This window comes from Thunnus maccoyii, chromosome 22 (genome assembly GCF_910596095.1).
Source record: "Thunnus maccoyii chromosome 22, fThuMac1.1, whole genome shotgun sequence".
Lineage (NCBI taxonomy): Eukaryota > Metazoa > Chordata > Actinopteri > Scombriformes > Scombridae > Thunnus > Thunnus maccoyii.
Genome location: NC_056554.1, coordinates 15,470,972 through 15,489,297, shown reverse-complemented (window position 1 = coordinate 15,489,297; position 18,326 = coordinate 15,470,972). Strand labels below are relative to the sequence as shown.

The 18,326-nt window shown below is 40.5% G+C and overlaps 1 protein-coding gene across 6 annotated transcripts in view; it reads right to left on the bottom strand.

Moving 5' to 3' along the window:
* svep1 (sushi, von Willebrand factor type A, EGF and pentraxin domain containing 1) overlaps positions 1-18,326 on the bottom strand; it is a 118,341-nt gene that overhangs the window by 77,465 nt on the left and 22,550 nt on the right. For all 6 annotated transcript variants that reach the window (XR_006093707.1, XM_042402407.1, XM_042402406.1 and 3 more), the window contains 2 exons: positions 4,490-4,745; positions 2,881-3,057 (listed from right to left, as the gene is read on the bottom strand). Coding sequence is in view for 5 of the 6 variants with exons in the window: in XM_042402407.1 (XP_042258341.1) it covers positions 2,881-3,057; positions 4,490-4,745 (433 nt within the window). In the remaining variant the exon portion in view is untranslated. The remainder of the gene's footprint in view (positions 1-2,880; positions 3,058-4,489; positions 4,746-18,326) is intronic.

Genomic DNA, 18,326 nt, shown 5'->3' with positions numbered 1-18,326 from the left:
GGAGACAAATGAAACTGTCATCACGCGGGCTGCTGGCAAGTGTTATAACTTGATTGTCTGATGTGTTGGATTGATTATAAGCAACACACTCAGGCAAAACTAATTAATGCACTGCTGGAACTCTCATTTATCAATTCTGGTGGCAGGACGTTTCGAAAGAATTAAAGGGCAGAGTTTGAGGCTTTCCACACATACAGTAAAGAGAAGCCACTGAAGTTAGGAGAGACATACACAACATGTGGGGATCGTTTAAGATTAATGTCTTCTCATCTCATTAGCTCGTTTACAGAGATTACCTCTTTTATTTCTGACTGCGGGAGTCATCCCGCTAACTGATGGTGTGAAAACCGCAAACCGTATTGTTTGACCTGTCCCTGAATTTTGGTTTAAAAACTCTGAACACCGAGGAGCAAATTAGAGGAAAGATGACAGGAAAGGTAATTGCAGGTGTTAAAGAGAAAGAAAAAGGCTGTTTACTGTTAATCATTTTAAACTTACATTAATTTTCCTTTAATCTACGATTTCAGCTTTAATTTAGAGCTTACGGATCTGTGTTTACTGAGTGTCCTTTATCTTATGTTATGAGGAGAATGCCCTCAATTAGCACAGTAAGGCAAATCCATTAATTCATCCAAAAACTTGCAGCCAAGAAATAATGTGTCTACTCCATCACACATCTTTTCCAACAGCAGCACTCACAGGGTGCAGACTGGACAAACAAATAAAAAAGAGACTCTGAACTCAAAACAACCTTTCAAGGCCATTTTGTTGTTTTTTGTACATTGTGAAATCGACATGATGACAAGATTATAAATACAAATAATACATTATTTATAATACTTTTCCATATATATCAACATATCAGGAAAAGAGGGTAATGTAGACATCTGATAGTGGACATTGCTACAATGCTGCAAGCCTCCTCTGCCTGCTGCTTTAGGGGATGAGTATCATTAAAACGATGCCGCCCAGCATCCCTACAGCGAAGACCACGACCTGGAGGATGTCTTTCCACAACGTGCTGGAGGTTCCTTTCTTTGCGAGCCTTGCAGAGAAATCTCTGATGTGAGCTTGCAACTACTGGACGATGGCTGAGTCCACAACTGGATCCTGTAATAATATTACAGACTCCAGCAGGCGCCTCCCACAAAACCTCTTGGTCAGGTCTTTCATCATGGCCTTGGAGACTTTCTTGATGTTCTTCATGTCTGGGCAGAAGCCTTCGGTTTCAGTGAGCCCCTCCAAAGTCTGGTTCACCAGTGTCTTTGTGTGGGTAACCCACTCCTCCTGACTCTGGTTGTGGAGAGCCTGACATTTGGTCAACACTCTCGACGAACAAGCGGAGCTGGTTCTCACTTTCTGCCTCAGCTGTAGACTCACAATCTGAAGAGGCAGATGGATCAGCAGACTCCGTTGTTGATGTTCGTTGTTGGTCCATGGGGACCTCAGAGTTGTTTTCCTTCTCTAGGACTGTCTCTGGTGTATCTTCAGATACGGTATTTCGTTTGTAGTTCTTCCATAGTCAGGATATTTGTCTCTGGTTTTGTTTTCAGATAATCTGTTATCTGTTTAATCTTTTTCAGATGTCTGTCTCTTAAATCTGGTGACAGCTGTGTCCTGTTAATGTGTGTAAAGATTCTGGAATACATACAGATTCTGGAGTCGATGTGACATCACACACACACACACACACACACAGATACACACACATACATACATGCAGACACACATACACAAGCTTCTTTTTTACTGATACATACAAGCGTAACCATAAAATAATAATTCCTACAGCCCAAACATTATAAATAACTAGTAGTAAAGAACACAAGGGTAAAAGCCAGAGCACTCTGGCACCAGATGAAAAAGATTTTTCTGTTCCTCAAATGGATATGTATGAAACAGAAGTGGGAGGCAAAAAAATAAGAGCCACAGAAAAAAAAGACACTTCATTTCAAAAAGACAGCTGCAATTTCAGTGCATGTGCATGAGAAACAAGAAATAAATGGATGTAAGAGATCATATGTGATATAAAAGGGGGAAATTAAAAAGTGGAGGCGAGCAGGATGTGATGTGTCAACTGAAAATGAATCACAACAGAGCGTGATAGCCAGAGGTGAAGAGGTCTTGAACACACACAAACACATCACTGTCTCAGTCTTCAACCCCAGCAGCACATTACTGGTTTTGTTGATACGGATCTGCCCCGTGGACAGCTTACTCTGTGTTAAATGGACAGGTTGCTTATTTAACTTTCACTCATAGTGAGCTCAGCAGTGACCTGAGACCAAGTGGGCCTGGTGTGAAGGAGACATTGACAGGTAAAGGAGACAAAGACGTGAGGAAGGAACTCCCAGCGTCTACGTCTAAAGCACAAACATGGTGTTTTAGTGCCGCAAAGTCTGAGCAAAAACAATGTTGGTCAGTTTGTGGAAAGTTGTAAGAAACAAAAAACTGCAAAGTTAAACATGCCACATACACAACCGTTTACTGAGTCTGTTGTCTGCTTACTCAAGAGTTGTTATAGCTTTTTAAATGCTGTCCACTGCAGCTTAAGCTAGGGACTGCTCCAAGAAACAGTTGATAATTTGTACAGTCGAATGACATGTTGTTGGGACTTTTAACTCACTACTGTGCTTCCACACAAAAGGTTGTGAATTGTACTTAAGTTTTAGTAAGATCTTATGTGTATTTTACAAAAGGTAGAACTAATCTTTACTTATATGTGTCCCTTGATGCGCACACAAAAAATATTTACACATACATTAACACTTGGCTGCTTTAACTAGTAAGGAAAGGACAGAACTTTTGAGATGGACAGCTGAGACAGAGGTGAGGCTGGTGAAACGTGACAAGAACTTAGCGTATGTCCGTCTCTCCTACCTGTGCACTCGTGCTGCAGACCCTTTCCGTAGTATCCCTTCTCACAGATGCAGTCGTACTGTCCAGTGTGTGTGCCGCACTTACAGCTGGCCATCAAGTCGCAGCAATCCTTGCCTGCTTCACACAAGGAGGAGCAGCGCATCAGATCCTCCTGGATGTAGCTGCCTGTAGGGAGGTCTGAAGGTGGAAGACAAAACACACAGGAGCACTTGTTACACCACCTGGCAATTACACAAGTTACCTTACGTGTTTAGAAGTCAGACAGTTCTGACAACACAACTGTAAAATTGTAAAATTCTACTTTTCTTAACATCACGATGGTCTAATAAATTTGCAAAGGGACAATATAAACTGGGACTCAGTATTTCACATCTGATCAAACTGTGTATATCTGTATACTGGCAGGTCTTTGAGACATGCTGAATTACACAAACTCTTTCCACTAAACCTCTGACATTCTTGAGTCAAACATTACACAAGGAATTAGAGAATAAAATGAATAAACACCTTAACTCCCACCCCACACACTCTTATACACAAGTACGTCCAACACACATACACAAATGCGGGCAGAAATGCAGAAATCAAAACAGTGTGACAGTGGCCACGAGCCACATAGTTAAAATTGCCTTTTGAAAACAAACACCCAAATCCTCTTCTCCCAATGTACAAATTACTCCAAAACACAGGAGTCACTCCAGGAAGCTTATACAAAGCTGTGTCATTATATGGAGGCAACAGATTAGGACGATGATTGATGATGATTTAGATAACAGAGGGCCGCAGCAGGAGAAGAGACCCTGCTCTGGTGTAATTTCTGTGATTTGGCTCACGGCCAGCAAAAGTGGCTCAACATGTGGCTCCATGTTTGAAAGCTGAGTGTACGCTTTGAGGCTGTTGTTGGCAGAGACGTCGGGCAGACTTCGAGACAAAGCGTGAGAGACGGATTGGTGGCTGAGCTGATAGTACTGTGAGCGCTGGCTTTCATTCTCACGGCCTTATCCTCGCGCCGTCTCACTGATCTCTTCTCCTGCACCTACCGTCTGGGATTTCAGACGCTGTGTTTGCACATATGCAGTCTGCGAGTACATATGGATGATTTACAGCTCACCATACACTCAGTGGTGTACTAAACTGTGATATTTTATGGTGATATTTTATGTTTTAAAGACAAATCCTTCTTTTCACCAAATTGTGGGAATCTCCCTTAAGTGTGGGAAAAGGGCCTTACTCTGTCCAATCAGTATGGAAGCGAGGTTTAATGGCTGTTGGCACTACATAACAGAAGAGACCATGAGAAATTAGAGTTGTCAAATTCCATCTAAAATATTATCTGTTCCTCTTTAAGTAAACATTAAACTTTCAACTTCTAACAACCTTCACTTAAGAAATGTTTCTGAAGGGCAAATGATGATGGGAGCGCTAAAGCTTCAAAGAGGCAACAAAGTAGCTGTGGTAGCTTCAATTTGCCAAAACACAGAGTTTGGAGATCTGATAGGTCTTTAAGGCCTCCAATCACAGAATCAACCCCAGATTCTGATGAAAAGCTTTTTTGACTGAGAATGAAAAAAATCACAAGTCAACGTAAGTAGTTCTCATCTGTTCTTACCTTCATGCAGCGCGCGACGAGCAAGGGCCTCAAACTCAGCGAAGTTGTGCACCAGGTAGCAGTGTTGGTCCTTGGGTTGAGAGGCCATGTCGTGGAGCTCCCTGATGTTACCCTGCCAGATGCCCAAGGTGAAAATCTCAACGCCTCGTTCTCTCAAGGCTGCCGCCACCGGCCGAGGGTCCCCGCCGTTAGAGTAGCCATCGGTTATCAGGAAAATGACCTTGGTGGCGTTAGAACGGGAATGACGCAAGATTTGCTGTGAGGAGAGAAAATAAAAACTCGTTAAGTGACTGAATTTAAAAATTTAGGATTCAAATCTTTCAATAATCATTTTTATGCTGTATGTTCACCTAAAGAAAAAAAAAATGTCGTTACACTTAGGTTTTAATACATTTTGGTTAGGGCCGGACGATTTTGAAAAAATATCTAATTGCAATTATTTTGACTGATACTGCAAGTGCGATATGATTTGCGATATTAGAGGGAATGATCATTTTTACGTCATTACTCTCATTTTCATTGAAAAACATTAATTATGGTGTGATTTTTTAATTGATCTGTACCACACAAAGATCTTTTCTTAAGTCTGTAGAATATGATGTGTAGGCCAGGACATTAAAATGGTATTTTGAGAAACATTTCGCCTTTAACAAATATTGTGCCTCCTGTGATTTGAAAATTGCAGTAGGCCATATTGTGATTTCGATATAATTTCGATGAATTGTTCAGCCCTGATTTTGGTTCTTATATGGATAATGTGTTAATCAGTGAGCCTTAGAGGTGCTATTTGGCAGATTTTGTTATCTTTGAGTAGAGCCAGGCTAGCCATTTCCCCCTGTATTCCACTCTTTATGCTAAGCTAAGCTAACTGGTTACTGGACAGATAGGAGAGTGGTATCAATCTTCTCATCTTCCTCTTCACAAGAAAAAGAATAAGCATATTTCCCAAAAAGTCAAACCAATCCTTTGCACTTAGAGGACATAGAGGACATTCAAACTGAAAAAGTGTGTAGGTTAGATTAAAAAAGTGCAGTGTACTTTGAGTGACAAGCAAGACAAAATAACGTCTCAGTTAATGTAGTCATGATGTTATTGTATTGCCATTCGTATACACACTTCCCACGCATTTCTCTGCCTGCCAGCGCACTACCAACATAGCCCCAGCTTTAGTGACATGACTAAATTGAATAACGAAGGACGTCACACACGACCACTAAAAACAGCCCTCAATTCTAGGGTTCCTCAAAACCCTACATCAGCAAGACAGGGAGGGAGGGCAGGACAGGGAGGAGGGACCAAGAAAAAAAAAAAAAAAAGAGAAAGCTCTACAATTGTAATTATTTCTTCTACAGACTACGCAGCTGCTTGCCAGTGGTCTAAAACCACCAGAGAACACTGGGCAACACAGACCGGGCTGCTGTGTCCGCCCCAGACACTGGCTACAGTTCCCAAACTAACTTTAGCCACCGTTTACAATCCACCACATACAATTAGACAGAACATTAAAGTCAGAGAAACATATCTTTATTTTTCTGGATTAAAAAAAAAAAAAAAAAAACCAACAGGACCATCTGCTAGCTTTGCTGTGAAGGCCAAACTGCAAGTGTCTTGGTTTGTTGTCAGGGTGTTTTAAATGAGTACAAGAGGATAAACCCAGTGAACAATAGATGAAAAGAAAAAGAGGTTGAGGCAATAAGGTGGAGAGAAAAGAAAAGACATTGAAGAAGGAGCCAAGATGAAGTCAGTAGGACCGATATCCAATTACTTACTAACCGAAAGCCAGAAAGGTCATGGGTATATCATAAAAAATTAAAAGATGGAAGGAAAACAAAGCATGTGTGTTAGGAGGAAGTGGATGGTTTTTCTGTATTGTGGGTCCAAACAGGACGTAATAGCCACACATGGCAGACTGTAAAAAACGAGAGGTGAGGAGAGAGGAGACACGCAAGGGTGTGACCACCGAGGGAGGGAGGGAAACAGAGCAGGAGAGAAAGCTCTGGTCCTTATTGTCTAATTGGCTAAACTTCAAGCGGCTCTGGCAGGAGCGGTGTAATTACAGAGCCCATGGAGCGAGGGAGTGAGGGAGGGAAGGGACTGACAGAGAATAGAGGAGAGAGAGAGAGAGAGGGAGAGCTTGCTTTCTCTGATCCTCAAAGCTCCGGGATGCCTGCTGCTCTGGTTCCCAGCCTGGGTAGGTTCGCTACGCCCGCTCCCAGCTGTCAGTGCACCCTGTCAGGCTGCTGCATTAAGGAGAGAGGAGCCCTCCCTGGTCTTTCATGGCTCCTGCGAGCTGTCAGCGCAGTAATATTTGCGTGTCTATGTGTGAACATTTAAGGTCTTCTCGTGTCAGGATACACGCATGTTGTTATGCTTAGCTGTCTGATCTTCAGTGTTGAATGTGTGAGTGCTTCGTGTTTTTAGGTCTTTTATGAGGCGTCTGCTTAAAGTGCTGCTGGGCCACAGTGGTTTCTGTGTTAGCCATGAGTCAGTGGCTGGTGTTATAGTCTGCAGAGATACCAACAAACGGAGCATACGCATGCATACCCACTAATAATACCCTCCCGAATAGCCTGCACATACTTTAGGTCAGAGTATTAACATAAAGGCAACCACATGAGCCAGTGTGTGGGAAGGGGCTGCCCTTCACAGTAACTCTCAACATGCACCTTATCATTCAAGACATATAGGGCTGTCGCGGTGAAGGATGCAGTGATTCAAGGTGGCTCAATAGTGCAATATGCAGTCTATGTGGTATTAGCGCCCTTTTTGGTTTGTTTTTTGTGAAAATCAAGGTATATTAGTCTGATAAAGTGTCAGCTGAATGGAGCAGCAGTACTTGACAAACATGGAAAACACTTTAAATGGTGTTGTGGCAGGAAATAATGTTGGCGTACAGCCAAGTCCCCTTAAACCTGTGATTTATGAACAGAGTCTGGCTGGACACGACTTCAGACACTATGATTGGTGGAAAACTACGTTACCTCGCAGGTTAAATGTCAGCCTTCCCGGCCGTGTGGTGACCCAGAAGAGTCTAAACATATAACCTGGCTCTGTTATGAGGGCTAGGCGCCAGGTTAGCTTGTTAGCCTGGATGCTAGCTGTGGGAGGTTTGAGCGAGGCTTGGAAGAGCCCTGCAAGCAAGAACTCAGCGTGCAAGACGCTGGACACAGCAGGCGGAGGGAGCCACCGAACATTCAATACACACGCACTGAAGTATAAACAAGAAGGGCCTAGCCTCATAAAAAAAGAAAAAACATGAACATAGCGCAGTTGTGGCAGTTGCTATAGCGTAGTACTGCAATATTGCGGTTGCTGGGACAGCCCTAAAGACACACATTACAGAAAGCAGTAAATAATGATGCAAAGGTCATATAACAAATAAAACAATCCTAAAAGGCCACTAAACAGTACCAGCTGGTAAGCACAACAGTTTGAGTGTACATGGGTATATGTTTATACAAACAGAGAGGAAGAAAACAAAAGGAAAGAACAGAAGCTCATGTTTATAATCATAATAAATGTTTTCAAATTCCAGCTGTTATTACTCACTAAAATATTTTCTCTGAGTACTCTGGCTAAATAATAAAATAGTTATTTTGTAATCCAAATTAAAGAAGAGACATAAAGAGAAAGAGAGGAATTTAAGCCTCTAAGGTTAACAGTCCGAGGCTCGGCTGTAAAAGTAATGACTACAGTAAGTCATCTATTGTCAAGCACCAACTCTAAGTGTTAATCTTCCTTAAACCAAGCAAAAAGCTACATAAAACAATGGGGTGAAAGCATAAAACAATGGGGTGAAAGCATAAAACAATGGGGTAAAAGCATAAAACAATAGGGTGAAAGCAATGTGATTATAGTCTTAACTGTGTCTTCTCTGGAAATACAGCAGTGTTTGCACCAGCAGGGTTGAAACAATGTCTTTTTTTCCAAGAGCAATGTTGAACTCAACTTGAAAGAACTTCATTTGAATTGTAAGAAAGGAAAAACTGACTGGGTCCACTATTCTGATGTAATGTTAAGACTCCACTAGACGTCCTAAATAATTAGAATGGGTCACATGCAGAGGAAAGGGATTAATTGTTATTTCCTATAACCTCATCTCGTACTGTACATGCATCTGAACTTGAATACCTTGAACTGCTGTATGTCAGCTCAAGGCCTCCCATGTATTTCTTCAATTATGCGCTTGGTGGACACTTTAACGCTGGTGTAGGTCCAAAGAAGAGATAATAAGCCGTCAGCAATAGGACAGTTTAAGTGTGTCTGCTCTGGAGCCGATGATATCTGTCAAAACAGTGGCGATAGCGCAGGGACCAACAGGCCTGGAGGGATTAGTGGTAAGAGCAGCGGATCAATCTCCGCTCCAAAACGCCTTGAACTTTGGGAGAGAGATGAGCGCTCCATATGTGGTGCTGGTGACTGCTGTTTTTTTTATAGACACATACAGTGATCTGTACAGACAGTGTCAAAGACATAAATACAAATGCTCTTTTGTTACTGTATCATTAGTGCCATTATGGTTGGGGTTATCAACTTCTATCTGAATCCAGATTTGAATCTGCTTGATCCTTTCAAATTAACTATTAAATCTACAGTATTTAGGTTTAGTTGTCATTAACAAAATAACAACAATGATGAACAAACATAAATAAGGAGAAGTAAAAACTCAAATATTGACATTGAAATAACTATTACCCCACATTTGATGGATACATGACTACCTGACTGCTCTTTGAAAATAAAAAATGAGAGAAAAAAATGAAAAAATGCACAAGAAATGTTTTAGATTCAGTGCTAATAAAAACATCTGGTTATTTTACCAAGTTGGAACTGAATACAAAATTGAACTGGCTATCAGAACCTAACCCATGAGGACCATATCCTTCTCATACTCATTTCCAAACCACCAATGATCCACCAATAAAAATAAACTGAATAAACCTTCGGTCCGCTGATGAAAAACTGGATCCTTACTTAGATGGACTTGCCATCTCCAAACAGATGCTTGTATGATTAGAACTTCAAAAGCAGGCACATTGTTGCATTTGGCAGAAGGCACTAGGAAACCTTTCCACACCTTGAGGGGCTAACGATGGTGCCAAGGTACCCCAGCTGTTAATCAAAGGCTCATATATGCATGGCAGTTATCCTGAATGCTAAATGAGGACCCCCCGTCACCACCGCGCTGCTGGCCTCCCAGAAGCCCCTCCTGTGACTTTGATCAGAGCCTGAACCCACCTGGCTCTGTGCAAAGCTGATTTGTTTCTTTCTTCATTTGCACCCCATTGAATTAAGCAATGAAAAAAGGGATGTAAAGACATACAAGGTCTACATTACTGTAGGATATGAGTCAAATATGTTCTGTTCCACTACTTATTAACTGACTACAGTTAGTTTGGCCACTATTTAAACACATGGGAAGACTGTGCAGTCACAGTAATTTATCTTGCATTTCTTGGAGCAGGACGTATCTATCGGAGTAGGAGACCCATGATCAATGAAATTAACCCCTTTGAATATAACGCAACAACCTATAAACTGATACGCTGTTACTGTTTTCTACAGCAAATAAATTCAGTCCTGGGTTGACAAAATGGAGCTATATAAGTTCCATATGTTGTCCAATCATACATACAGTAACAACAACCTATGTGTAATACTAGATAGTTCATATAAACATTGGCGATCAGTTTTATCTGCCTTCACCAACACTGAGCACTGAATCCTTGCTGCTACATCACTGCCTGCTGCTGTAACAAAACTCCCTCCACCTCCCAAACCTCCTCCTGCATTGGCAATTGGTTTTATGTGAATATTGAATGTTTCTTTCAAGACGTATTCATGTTCATGCAGGGATGTTTGTGAGCTCAGGGGCAGTCTGTGTCAAGCTTGCCCAGATTTGTTCCACACCATCAAAAGAGCAGTATTGCAGTGTTGCAATACATGATTAAATCCTGTCCTGACTGAAATTAACACATTCTGGATCCACGGCTCCAGGATGTGACCATTTTGCTCGCAAATGCAACAAAAAATCTGTCAAGTGCAACTCAACATTGTCATTGGTCGCACCGATGCACCTGAAATTTCTCTTCTGTGTTCCTGTTTGTACTTTCAGATATCAGTCTTATTTTACTATTTCCATCCTGATCGCTTTCAGCCGTATCAGAGCTGTGTTGAGTTACTGCTGATGAAAACATTTATTGCGACTGCTGCTTCATATTAAAAGCTTTTCACTGACTGACGGAAGGCTTTTATTGAGAATAACTTATAGGAAATTAAATATGTTCATTGCTGAGTTAGCAGAGCTTCGTTAGTGGTGCTATTCTTCAATAAAATCAAGTCAACATAACAAGATCTGGAGATGTTTGGAGCTATTTGTTTAGCGGAACAGTTAGAAATACTGCAGAGAGGAACAGTACAAGCAGAAACAGCCACAGTGAGGTGTTTGATGAAGAGCTGCAGACAACGGGCTCTGAATGCATTTTCGGCAAAAAGCACACCTCCAACAGGTAAACAACTTATTTTACCTTGCAGTGCTGTGGAAAAACACATGCAGCGTGCCAACACAGCTCAACTACTCGCACCACAGCTTGACGTGACTACCCCTAAAACCACAGAAAAATCCTACAAGTTTAAACTTTGAGACGTGATACACAGGGAAAAGTTTTGTCACCGAATAGAAACAGATTTTCTCTGACTGCGAAGAAAGAGAAGGAGAGTAGGAAGGCAGTCAAATGTTGGTAATGTTTTCATGGCACAGATCAGTTTAGTGTTGTAGTGAGGGCCATGTGCAACATTCCTTATGTACACATTGACTGAGAACAACACACACAAACCACTACTACTACTAAAACGTCTTGTGTGTAAAGACACATTTCCTCTGCCATTGTTGACTTAAAGATTCTTCCATAGTGAAGTACTGCACTTCACAGTAGAAATAAACTACATCAGTCAGTCAGTAAATAGATGTCATATTAGTGAATGTGTGTCTTCAGAAAGTTTAGACTGCACAGCCACCTGTTGTCCAGAGTCCCTGGAGGAGTTTACATTCTGGTGACAGAATACACAGGGTACAACCATTTTGTTTGAGGGGCACGGGACAGAGGGGGATGTTCTGGAAGGACCCAGAAGCAGCGCACAGTTTTGTTTGAGTTATTTGAGTTTGACTTATTTATTTGAGTTTATCCTTACTCCTCAAACATTGGCACTTTTAAAGTTTGCTTTTTAAACAATTGAGGTTAATGTGATTTCTGGTCGAGTGTGTTGTGATATACATAAAGAAAAACATTAATCTGCACTTTTATTCCTGTTTACAATCATTTACATACTGTGTTAAGATATACTAATATGTATGGGAACTGACAAAAATAAGGCACACCAGTGCCACCAATGTAAAAAGTTAGTCTGGAGCCCTGGGATTGCTATGTTTTTGATGTATTGCTTGATAAGCTAATACTTAATGCTTAACAGGTTACATGGTGCTTTTGGAATTGCACAGGGAATGTGAGTGTCATCCCATTTTTAATGACACTCATGGAAAGTACAAAATGGTAAAACCTTTAACAGCTGTAGATGACGCATGCAACTCTGCTAGTTATCAGTCATCACATTCACTTCAGACTGTTTCGTCTTGTGTCACTGACAGAGAATGAAGAACACACCACAGCATGGTTTTTCACTTCCCTGAGATCCACCTTCCAAAAACAAAACCAAATCCTTATTTGTAGGCATTCCACAGTGGATAAAAATGCAACCCAACTGCATCCGCTCTGAAAAGTCTCCCCCCATCAGTCGGAAGTGAGAGCGCTTGTTTTGACAGGCTATCTGCTCTTGGCTTGGGTGGTAAGAATAACAACAACAACTCTGCAGGGGCCCAATGAAACAACATGCACACACATTCACACAATTCAGACACCAGATTCCACTTTGGTACTATTGAGAAACATCTCAGGGACATATCATTTGGATATTTCAGATAATCTAGGTTTCTTGCAAACATAGTTTGTTCCCTGGTTGAATCAGTAATATGTCTTTTGTCCCACAACCATCTTGTTTTTCTGAAAATTTCCCATCTGTTACATGCCTCACATGAATAGCATTATTAAGAAAACTCTGATTCAAAAGTATGTTCACTTCAAACTCAGACTGTGGTTGGATGCCATTTTAATGGCAAATGAATCCTGAAATGTTTTTACTTGCGACCACATGTATTTTCTTGAACTGGTTGTATTGCCGAACAGTTGCCTTCAAGCTTTGATTTAATTTCTTCCATGCTTCTCACATATTGTAGTATGTTTCATGCCACATCATCTCTGTTTCACTTACTTTTTAAAAAAAAAAAAACTTTCCATGTTCATGTTTTTCTCAGTGGGTAGCCATGACACTAACACAGCAAGTGTTAGGACCTTGGTTTCCACAAGGGCCACCCAGGCTGCTAAGGGCCATACAGGTGGCTTTGCGTTTTTTTAGTCAGGTTCATGTAAATCACATATAACTAAATCAGAACATGTCTTAAATTATACATAGATTCTTAGATTGATTTCCAACCTTTCATCTTGTCAGTTTCCATTCATGCTAGCGAGGTATGTAAATCAACTTGCAGAGACTTGAAACTTGACTCAGATACAGCAGGCAGTCCAACTCATAAATGTCATTTCATTCTTTATTTTTTTTGGCAAAGTTCCCTTATCATCACCTGGTAAAGCAGCTTCCAGACAGCTTTGAGAATTTGTCTTTGATGGGACCTTGTTTCGTCTATGAATTGAGAATAAGCTGCCAGAAAACACTGCTCCACAGGCGATGCTGATGAATCAAATCCGTAGTTTTGTACATTAAAAAGGTGCTCAAAAGCTGATTCTCCAATCTCTGATGTTTGTCTTTCCTTAAGCACATATACAAGTAAGTGTTTTCAAGAGTCCATGCTTAGAACTCCACTACTACCAAAAAAACGCAATATAACTTGTCAAAATAATGAAGATAAAAATAATTCACTGTGATGGATTATCTAAAACTTATGCTACACTACGCTTTGGTAATTGCTCTGCAATGAAGTATGCAGTTTGCAGTGAATTGCCAAAAATATGGAAACCCACTGGTCATTTGTATCAAGGTTTTCATGATGAATTACTTCTCTAATACAGCAGCGAAGACAGCTGAATGCTCTGCATTGCTGTGCAGCTGTTTCTCGAACCTAATATGTGGCAGATAAAGTGACAAACATGCAACCAAGGCTCCTCGTCAGGATGACACTCTGCAGAAACAACAGTAGAAGCAATAAACCACGTTGAACAGTGTCTGTGTGTGGCTCCTGTCCATTAACAAGACTGCAAAGTTACTGATTATTAACACTGTGTATCTGAGCTGTAAGACACTACAACAAATACTTTCAAACACCGGTTCCAACTACTAAAATTATTTATGACTATCTGGATCTTGGCGCTACAAGTGGGGAATGTGTAAGTATTTACACCAAAAGCACACACTATAGGTCACTGTTTCTCAACCCTAGCCTACAATTTGACAACTTCTGTTTTGATGTCAGTTTGAGTATTTCACAATTTTGTATTCTATTATCAGGAGCACTGAGGGAGCTCCAGAGGGTTATTATTATATGGAAAGATTGATACTTTTCTGACCTTTGAAATTTGGTAATGTATTCCAAATATATCAAACATAAATATACAAGTCTTAGACATTTCCAAGTGACTTTGCACATCAAGGCCTCCCATCCTTGAAAAAACTTGATATGACAGTATTTGTACTTCGGGAGAAGTAGTCGCAGAATGCTGTAAAGTATTTCAAGAGTAAATCACTCATCAATCTTTGTGCTTGAAGTGTAGGCTCCTAAAACTGTTTTTGAAATTACATAAAGCATACATGGATAATTGTTGACCTGTCTGGGGTATAACTGGCAAAATTAGAAATGGAAAACACTTCCTAGAAAAGGGTAGCCATTACAGGAAAATGATCTTATTTAGCAACCATTTATTTACGATCACTGACTAATCACTGATTATCACTGACTAACTATTCACCAATGTCTGCCTGTGTAATGTAGTTTTGTAAACTGGCCCAAACTGAACCCACTTTGACTGAAGAGTGCAATGGCATGGAGGAGAGAGTGTGGACAGTCAGTTAATTGCCAGACGTGGTAGGTTGGATGGCTGTGTGCGTTAGCTTGACGGTTTCTGTCACAACACCATTCATCAAACTCAACAACTCAACCAGGAACGACGAAGAGAGGGAGAGACGCAGAGAGAAAGAGAGAAGTTAATTCCACAATGTGATGCCAAGGAGAAAGGCTATCTTGGCGGGCAAATGAGAAACTCATTCAATTATCCCCCCCACTGTGTGCCTCTGTGTTGTGCTGGCGGAACGAAGTGCTGAGAGAAACATTTTAGGCACTGACCACGCTCCAATCGGACACGGCCTTCTGGGTAATTGGACGAGGAAAGCTGGTTTGATTGAGTGGGAGGAAGAAAAACAAGAGCAGTTACCGCCTGACTGCCAGTTGGACCATAGTGGGGTCAGACTGGCTTGGCAATCGGCCTCATGTCATGTATCTTGGGTTATTTATATTTATTATGCTGTTTTCTATGTTTATGACGTGTATTTGACATTTTCAATATTTAAACACATCAGTATGCATGTATATTGAAAAGGAAATACAGAGGGTATATGCCAGATCAGTATCACCACAGAATTCAATATATCCAGTTGTCTTTTTATGGAGTTTGCACCATAGCATATCTGACCTCATCTGTTTTATTTTGTGGGCACTGACATTTTGAATTTTGTAGTCACATAGTTTGCACAATATGTCATATATTACGTTATGTTATGGTTGCTGGCCAATTTCATTAATTTTGACATTTTTGTACTGTCTGAATGTTTTTAATCTGATGAACATGTTGATATGTTATACATGGATTAGACTAAACTATTGTGGTTCATTTTTTAGTGTTCTCATTTATTCTTCAGTTAGTGATTTTTAGACATTTTACAGAACGCCCACAAGAACACATTTAACTAGAAACAGGTGTTGAGAGTGATAGTATATTACCTCACTGGATTCTGGTGTATTGAGGATGTCGGCAGAGAAACTATATCTCTGCCACTCCAATGATGAATTGCTTTTTATATGACTGGGTGACATCAAAAAACCAAGATCTGATATTTACAGTTAATATTTTCAGATATCTGCAAAACTTTTTGCCACTAAACTGTATTGTTTGCATTGTTGTTTGGAATGATTTATATATGACATATAAAGGCCTTTTGAACAGTACTAAATTTATGTGTCTTTTTCCTTTAAGAAATCCTAAATGTTATGCAATATTTGTGACATTCATGAGATCATTACCTCACTACCCAAGCTCCGAGCAGCCACAGCATCATCTCTAAGGCCGAGCTTTGATTTTGAAATAAACAAAGGCACCAGTGTGGTGAAGCGTAACACTTTTCTTGACTCCAGACTGGTATTTTAAAAGGGCTTCGACAGGGAGTGATTTGGGGACTGTCGCTGGCTTAAAGCATCCATGAAAATTTCTCCAATGTTGTCCAGACTTAGCTCAGACCACACTGAGGAGACAGACGCAGCATTTTCCTTTGTTATGTTGACGGTTGTTACTGTAGTTGCATTGCTCCCTCTCTTTCTACTTTCTCTGTCCTCCCCTTTTTTCTTCTCCTGAGGGGTTTATTTGTCTTGGCACTAGCTGTAGGTGGAGATTTCCTCTAATAGAGCAGGGAATTGGAGAAACGTCAGTGTTTGTAGTACAGATTAATGGAGAGGTTTCAACTTATTGATTCTCCTGTTTGTTCTGGACTCAGCCTTCCTTGGTAGGATAAATTATATTTGACCTCATGGCATCAAGAGGAAGCAGAAATTTTACACAAGCTGGGAGGTCATTTGAGGAGGAGGACACATTTTGGGCGTTATTGCTCTGAGATTGTATGGACCTGAGTTGCCATGGATTTTCATAAAAGCCCAAAACCTCATCATAAATCAAGAGAAATTTGGAACTTACTATGATGTTGCACATACTCGTTCTCCAAGACAACTGACTAAAATACCAATACAAATATGCTGTTGCTGGGAAACACCTGCATTTAGTGTTTGGATACCCTGAACTGAAACTGATTATATTTGTATGCTTTGGTGTTCTCCTCTGAAAATTGGTTGGTTGGTTTTGGTTGATCGGTATCGGGTCCTGAGGGATGAGTTTCTTGCCAACACACGGCATTTCAAACATTAACTGATTAGAGTTGAGGCGAGTGCGTATTTTGTCTCTATATTTGGACAACTACTTGGAACTGGGTTTCTTACTGAGGCTGAAAGAACAACTAATAGCCCCCAGAAATTGAAATCAGACCTGGAGAATGGGAAAAAAAATACATAAAAAGCACACAAACAAAGACAACAGGATGCAGGCTAATTTGTGGGTTTGCATACATGTACCAATTATCTACTTATAGTCATTCACACAAACAGAGACATACAGACGGACAGACGAACACATACACACTCACTCACCAAAGAAAACAACCCAATGGAATCTGGCACTCTCAAAGTCTAACCTCAACATAGCAAGTGGTTTACTAATAGACCTACACGCCTTGGCCCATAAAAACATGTTATTTAATTTGCCACTGGCTCTTTGAAATAGTTTTGGTTTCTTCAGGTGCCAATGTATGACGCTTTTAGTAAATCCTAATCTCAAGATGCCAAAACAAATCCATATGCTTAAAGAATTTGCATGATTTGTGCTTTTAATCACAATGCTAAGTCTTAGCAGTGTTCTGTCAGCACGAACCGCATGTTAAAAGTAGGTTATTGGTGTAGCAACAGGATGAAAAGTTCACGTACAGTAATCAAATGCAGTCTATTCCTTCATTTGCAAACTTATCAGCATAGTAGGTAGATATTTGCTGATTTTAGCTTATAAGAAACTGCAGCACAGAAATGCAGAAGACAGTTTTTCTATAACATAGTTTATCCACCATAGATCAGTTTATATTTTAACATTTTTTAAAATGTCCCAAACAGTATCCGTTGGTCGCAAGAATCCTAATCAAAAATGGTAATGTTACGCCATTATGTTAAAGAACGAATATCAGTGGATAATTCAGATTTTATTTAATTGTCAAATATCAATATCAGTATCTGCCCAAAAAAAATCCAGTATTGGTGCGGCTCTATTCAATAATTCTAAAACTTGTTATCCAAAAATATGTCAAATAAGGATTTAAGATACTCACTATCCTATTAAAAGAACCATGGTTTTGACTGCATGGTGGCCTGGTGGAAACACATTTTTTCCAGTGAGATCAGAAAGGAACCACTGTTACTATTTTTAATGATATTCATAGTAGAATATGGCAGTCAAACACAGGCAACTAAAAGCTTCCGACAGTCACTTCCTGTCCTTGCTGACGCCTCTGTGGCCTTTGACCCTGCCAACAGAATATTTGTCTTCAAACCCGCCTCACCACTCGTTTCTGAATCACACATTACACTCCATGCCTCTCCACATCCACACTTTCACTAACCCCAACACCTCACCTTTCATTTATCGGTTTCTCACACACAGACGCATGCACACAGAGCTTCATAAGGCTAGTGCCAGCAGCACCTATCAATCGCTGAGCAGTATTTTAAGTAAGAGGGAATCTGTGTGTAGGTGTGTGCGTGTTTGTGTGAACACACACTCAGTGGAAAGAACAGTGTGAGTGAGCATGATGTGTGCAGGAAAGTGTGTGTTCACAACCATATGTTTGCGAGAGTGAAGCTGTAGCTACTTTAATTTTTGCGTCCAACAGTAAAGCAAAGTTGAAGGGA